At 27.3% G+C, this 7,519-nt stretch overlaps 1 protein-coding gene across 1 annotated transcript in view; it reads right to left on the bottom strand.

Annotated features, from left to right (window-relative positions):
• Positions 1 to 7,006: 7,006 nt before the first annotated feature.
• LOC106790834 overlaps positions 7,007 to 7,519 on the bottom strand; it is a 4,641-nt gene continuing 4,128 nt past the window's right edge. The window contains exon 3 of the mRNA XM_014756019.1: positions 7,007 to 7,260. Within this exon, the coding sequence (XP_014611505.1) occupies positions 7,119 to 7,260 (142 nt within the window). The 3' untranslated portion in view covers positions 7,007 to 7,118. The remainder of the gene's footprint in view (positions 7,261 to 7,519) is intronic.

The raw sequence follows: 7,519 nt of genomic DNA, 5'->3' as shown, positions 1-7,519 counted from the left end.
AATATTCCAGTAACTTTTATTATACACATATATATTCTATTATTACATTAACACAGATGTTAAAACATTTACATTATTATATTATACATATAATATATATATAAGTAAGATAAGTTATATAGAAAATATGATTTACGAGTTTGTTTAGAATCATATTGATTACTTCCAAAATCGAAATACAGAAGCATAATAAATCATAGTAAAAAACGAAAAGCCATGAGTTAATAGTAACCAAGATCAAAGTACACTTTATTCGACAGACCCTTCATACTTTTTCTTACTTTTGTAGAAACGTATTCTACAAACGAGACCGAGTGAACAAAATAAAGAGAGATAAAGATAAAGATAAAGAAAAAGAGCTTCTTTTATCTTTCACCAACGCGTCAGCATCGAATAAGAAGAAGAAAAAAAATGAAAAAAAAGGGCAGAATTAGAAAGAACGAGGGTGAAAAAAAAAAAGAATGAGGAAGAGAATGAAGTGTAACCGAAAAAAGATATTCGCATACCTGTTCTTAATTCATCGTCACTGAACAACATGATCATCATTCTTTATTCTATCGAAGGGTGTTCGATATTAAAACGGATCCCGTGGTTACTAAATTCGATTAGAAGAGTTTACCGTCCACCTGGGTGACAGTAACCCCAATAATTCTTTTTCTATCTTCTTCACCGCAGGGAAAAGATTAATTCACCTGCACGTACCATTTTTCACGGGGATTAACTATCTCTTTAAATGTGTGGTCCTTCCCCACCATTATACATATATACTAGCTTGTTCCTTTTCTTAGGATGAAAAGAGAGAGAAAGATAGAAGATAGTGAACAAGTGAATCCTCCTTTGCATCGTATCCTCCAATTCGGTAGGATTTGTTTCGGCACTTGGGGTGTGGTAAGCCGACATGAGACCAACGCGTTCAACGGTGCTCCTAATAACGAGGAATTATCGTGACGATACAATGAACCCATGGGAAATCCTCTTTGATGTCTACCACGGAAAATAATACCTTGCTAATAGACCGAGATTACTCGAACTTACTATTTCCATCTCTATCTCTCTCACTATCTCTATGTAACTCTTACTCTTACTCTAACTCATCTTAGTTTAACTATCTTTCTCTATCACATTGAATAAGTACCCTGTCATTTTACTCTCTGCTTTGTCTATCTATAGTTTCGAGTCCTTTGATATCTTGTTGTCGAGCCAATTACATGTTCTAAATCAAAACCCAGGCTAATCATTTATCAAATAAGTTATATTATCGGTAGATAATTTATTGTTATTATTAGATTTTTGTTGAGGCGTGGAAAAGTAAATGTTATTGTTATTACATTTGTAATTTTCTTTAATAAGCTCGCGTATATATTATTATTTATTTATTTATTTATTTAATAATATTTTATTGATCCTAGAGCTATTAATTACAGTGTAGTACAATATAATATATAGGTGAAACAAAAAGGACATTAAAATTATGTAATTATTATTAAACTTATTATTATAATAGTAGTAACGCACACGAAATAGATAAAATTAAAAAAAAATAGTAGATAAAAGTATACTAGTTTTTAATAGTAATATTGGCACAAAGCAACAAACATATGGTTAAAAACAAAACAAAAAAAATTGTTTAAAATAATTAATTATTATAGAGTCACTTATTATTATTATTATTATTTGTCTATGAGAAAAGTTGCTTTTAATAATTGCGAAGAAAATAATAAAAATATTTTGTAAAATTGATTACATTAGTAATACGACTATCCAGTCAAATTTGTGCTTTCATATAAAAAGAACAGAAACAAAAATAATAATATTACAGATGTTGGTAATAACTTATACTTGAAAAAAAAAACATGGAATATATATATTTTCTTTTTATTTTTTTTAATTTAGAATTTAAAATAAGTATTCGATTATGGAGTCAATTGTGTGGAAAAAAAAAAGAATATAATAATAATGATTGTTATAAAAACGTGTAACATTTTTTCAATATATTGTACGAGTTTAATTAAAAATTATAAAATAAATTTTTCATGTAAAACAAATAGAAATAAGATTAAGAAAAAAGGAATCTAATTATTTGATCCTTTCTGCCGTTTAATTTCGAGAAGGGTGTCGACTGTGAGTTGAAACCTTCGGGGTGGAATGGGGTGGGGTGGGAGGGAGAGAAGTAGATCGTCCTGGACGAGGTCACGATGGAATCGTTGCCCGAAGGGGCGTGTGCCCTGGACAGGGCCAAGTAGGGTGCAACTGACAGCGGAAGACAATTACCCTTCTGATACATCCAATGCCGCGTGATATTCTATGTTAGCGAATGAAACGTGGTATAAAGATTCGTTACACGCTTCGTGACACCCCTGAACCAATAGAAACGTTCATTCTACATTTACTTATCATTTTTTTTTTCTTCAATTACTAAAAAAAAAAAAGAAAAAGTATCTCGAATAATAATGAATGTTTAATTCGTTTACTTGTATCAAGTAAAAAATTGATCACGAGTCAGACACGTGTTAAATATGTTTGATATATACCAGTACGAATCAGACACACGTAAAGTTTACGTTTGATAGGAAATTTTAATTACGAATCAAATTTGTCGAAATACAACGATGAGATTGTCAGATGAAATTTTGATTGAATTTATTTAATGGTACATTAATTTGTCATTGTTTCTCACGTAAAGATGAAAATTAAATTTCACATCTTTCGTGTTATTTTCCATAGTTTCGTTGTAACGCTAATCTAAAACACGTGTCGATCACTTGCGACTACTTTTTGCTCTGTTATCTTCGTTGCTTTATTGTTCCCAGAAATTTATCTACATTGGATCGATACATCCGACAATTCTCTCACGTGAATCTACCTTGTGCGACAATCTTACCGATCTTTGAAATAAAATAATAATACTAGAATTGCAATTTGTCTGTTGCAAGTGAAAAGTGTCATTCGTTTATAGAAAAATTCCCCGTGATTACTTCAAAACCTATACACGTCGGAGTGATTCGGGCTGCCGAATTTCAGGCGATTCAGGAAACACTTTCTATCAGTCACTTATGGTTGTTTTAATATATATATGTGTGTGTAAGTAAAAATGAAAGTATTTTTAATCGAAATTATATTATTTATCAATATTAAAACATATTATAGAAAGTATAATAAATAATAAAGTATAATTAATAAATTACTTCTAAATTAAAAATAATTTTCATATATTCTTTTGGGTATCGTCAATTAATTTCTATGAGTGAAATACAGATAACAGAGTTAAACTAATTGACAATTTTATCAGACTCTTCAATAAAACATTATTGTCGTAGTCTTGATAAAATTGTGATTAAATGAAGTTTGCAATATCGTAAGGAATGATATCTCCTTTGATTATGATACTTCCAATCGATCATTCTAGATCGATTATGTTCCTCATTGAAAATTGTTAGTGAGTAATCTCGAAGAAGGAAACTTCGAGAACAATACTACTTCAATCGTCTGGAAATACGAAAGTTTTCAACGAAGATTCTGAGGATTGTTGAGACGAACTATAAAGCAGATTAGATTGTTCATATTTTTCTTCCGTTGTTTGTTCCTAAAAATGTAAGTATTATTTTAAATAATTTCATGAATTATTATATACGTATAAATATTTTTGGTTTTTTTTTTTTTCGTTACCCGAGGGAAAAAGTTTGAATCATTTTGCTGAACATCATCGTTATCGTCAATGGCTTCGAAATCAAACAAAGTTTTAGGCAATCTATTCGAAGTGTCAACGAATTTTGTGGATTCTTCATCATCGTCAGGAAATACAACACGATTTACTTGATTTCGTATTCGTGATTCGTAATATCGTGTATCGTTCACATTATCAATATTAAATTGAAGTTTTCCCATAGGAGAGAAATCAATATTTGCTTGATTTTTATTATGCAAACGATTATGATTCAGGTATTCGTTATTTTCTAGAAAATAAATTATTTATAATAATATACTATATTTAAATATATAATGTGTAATATATATATTATAGATTTTTTTCTCGAAAAGTTCGTACAAGTTTATAAATGTTTTGTATTATTTATTAAATTAACAAATAAAAGAGTATTGTTCCGAAATAATTTTTATAAATCAGCACGAACTTTTCTGACAATCCAATAATATATAAAAAAATAATTACGATCAATTATATATTAAATTATTTTTAGGATCACAGAGAATAAAATACTCACTTTGAGTAACAACGTATGGTTTGTTATAAAGATTATTTCCATGATTGAATTTATTAAAATATCTAAAGAATCCACCATTGTGATTATTAAGATAGTAAATCAATTGATCAGGATTCCTAGGACATTTTGGATATTCTTGATAACAATTATTAGGATTACTTTTACTGGTGTATCCTAATAATGCAGCTTTTCCAAAACTCAAAATAGGTGAGGATTCGGCAAAATTGAAATTTGTCAATAATCTATTATATAACAAAGGTAATAAATATAATATTAATGATTATGTTTGATATATTTATATAGTTTAATATATTGATTAATAGAAAATATATATTTATATTTTACGTACTTGAATAATACGTTATTTTGAAAAAGATTATTAAACAAGTTGTTGGTGTCACGTCCATAAATCGATGATTCTCCTGGTGTAACTCCACTCGCCACCTCGCAAAGTATTCTTGGAACACACTTGAGATCATCGTAACGAGATATCGAATAAAGAGCATCGAATAGATTTATATTAAGACCCCCCGAAGATTCTAACAAGCCACCACCAACTGTAGTTTCATGCTGACTTGATTGATACTGACTCGATCCTGTATTCAACAATTGTGGAATCTGATAACCCTATATATAAATTCAAAATATATCATATTATTTATATTAGAAATTTTCTCTTCAATATTTTATCTTAATAAATCTTACATCTGTAGAATATTTATACTTTATTTTATTTTATTTTATTGAATTGTAAACAAAATTGTTTGTGTATTATAATTTATTAATTGTAAGTAAAACTATATATAATAATATTTATATTTTATTTTATTTTATTTTATTGAATTATAAACAAAATCATTCGTGTATTATAATTTATTAATTGTAAGTTAAACTATATATAATAATATTTATATTTTATTTTATTTTATTGAATTATAAACAAAATCGTTCGTGTATTGTAATTTATTAATTGTAAGTATAAAAAAGTGTAAGAAATATTTGCGAAAAATGAAATGTAATATGTAGGACAGTACGATATTTTGTATTTTTTTGAAAGTTACGTGATGCAGAGGCTCGACTTTATGGTCAAAGTGAAAGTCGATAAATTTTGTTCGTGGGTCGAAAAAAAATAATGTCAATTAAATGTAATTTACCTTATTCGATTCACCATTGAATAAGGATGCGATTAAATCAGCCCAAGGAGAGTTTTTCGAATAAGGTCGGTCAAAATATTCATTCTTTCTCGATTCGTCATGAATTTCACGAATTTCTGACCTCGATGCTATCTCGTTTATGCATCTGTATAAATAATTAGATTAATATCAATTAATAAATAATTTCACAATAATATAAAATAATTCCCACCTACACATACAATATGTATGAAAATCTTACCTAAATAAATCTATCGAATCGTAGATTTTTCTAGTATAATCAAAATCACACGCGTTATCGTACGATTCTTTTTTTAAAGAATCGTTTATAGAACGACCTTGAACTAACATGATAGCCAGGACAAAAATTAGGTCAAATTTTACGAACATACTTTTTTCTATTACAAACACGTCACATCAAACGTTAACGAATTATAAATATATTTAAATATACTCACAAACTTATGATATATTAAAATAAATATACGAATAAACAAATTCGTGAGATATTTAAATATTTGTGTGATTGAATAAACAAAAATCTACGATGGAATCGTCTACGCATAGTTCCGCACGAACTGACGCTTTCTTTGAAACTGTTTCTTCATCATCAGTTTGAATTTCACGATCGTTCATAGCAAACTATGAATGTATGTATGCATGTATGTAGGAAGAAGAAATGTTATTGGTGGAAAACGACGACGACTCTACTCTCACTCCGTTTGTAGACCTACATACACGTACATCTTTTTATACATGTTTTAAACCCACGCCGGAAGAAGAAGAAGAAGAAGAAGAAGAACGCGTTTAAATGTCAATAGAAACTTATAAGGTTGATTAGAAAACTAATAAGAATAAGATAATATTATTATTGTACACTCTTATTAAACTTGTTTCTATTTTTTTTGTTTTTTTTTTTACTGAAAACATGAACGTTTTATTATAACCAAACATTTTAATCAAATATTATAATTATTATACAATAGGAATAATAATAATATATTACAAATAAATATATACACCACTTAACACTCTTTTTTTTTGTTTCATAACACGATCGAGTTATTATTATTATTGTTTTAAATGTATTTAAATGAATTCTCACATTTAATTTAAATTACTACGAGAATTTTTGTATAAAAATATAATAACAATTATATATAGATATGATTTGAAATGAATTTAATGTTAATATAATTATATATCGTATTATATGTTTAAGTATAATATATTATTATCTTAGTTTCATTTCTTCGACATAATTATTAAAGTGCACACATTTCTAAGAGATTTCTACTACGGATAATTAATTAAAGTGAAAACCAAATAAAGTAACAGATACGAGTTAGGAAATAAAATAATATTCGCGTGCACATTATAAATATTTACTGTCATTAATTTATTTAAAAATCATGTTGCAGAATGCAACTGTATTATAATATCATGATTTAGAATATATGTTGCAATTTTTTTTTCACCTTATCACGTTGTAAACCCTTTTTTCACGTTATTGTATTATAAAAAAGGTTACATATATATGAATAATGTACACAGATAAATATATATCAACAAGATAGAAAAAAAATCATGAAATAAAAAAAAAGTAAATTTTGTTGACGTTAAAGAGAAGGAAAAAAAATCGGTAAATGATCAACGCAACGTTCATGGCATTAAAATATTTACAATCCTTGCGAAACCACACGATTTCTTTCACCACTCACGTAACATTCAGGTATTTTATTCACTATTCTGGTAAGGTATTATCGTTGCAAGCCCTTCCTCTTTTTACCAGTTGATGACAAAGTCTTGGACTGCCAATAATATCACCTAGAAAAACGCTCAACAGGTAGTTCTCTTTCATTGGATTTGGTGACGATTTATATTCTCTAAAAAAAGATAAAAAGAATAAGTAATAAATTTAGGTAATATACAAACTATTATTTATTTGAAATTATATATACATATGTGTATCGTATTTTAATTATCAATATTAATTAAAATTATTATAACTTTTTAATCCTATCGAGAGAAATGTTTTCAACAATCAAAAAATCCAAATTAATAAATACAAATAATTCCACACAGCAAACATATATATATTATTTATATGCTTCAATAATTATATATACATAATATATATATACA

The sequence above is a fragment of the Polistes canadensis genome, unplaced genomic scaffold (genome assembly GCF_001313835.1).
Source record: "Polistes canadensis isolate GaletaPanama2010 unplaced genomic scaffold, ASM131383v1 scaffold_264, whole genome shotgun sequence".
Taxonomy (NCBI): Eukaryota; Metazoa; Arthropoda; class Insecta; order Hymenoptera; family Vespidae; genus Polistes; species Polistes canadensis.
This window is presented reverse-complemented; position numbering and strand designations above follow the sequence as displayed.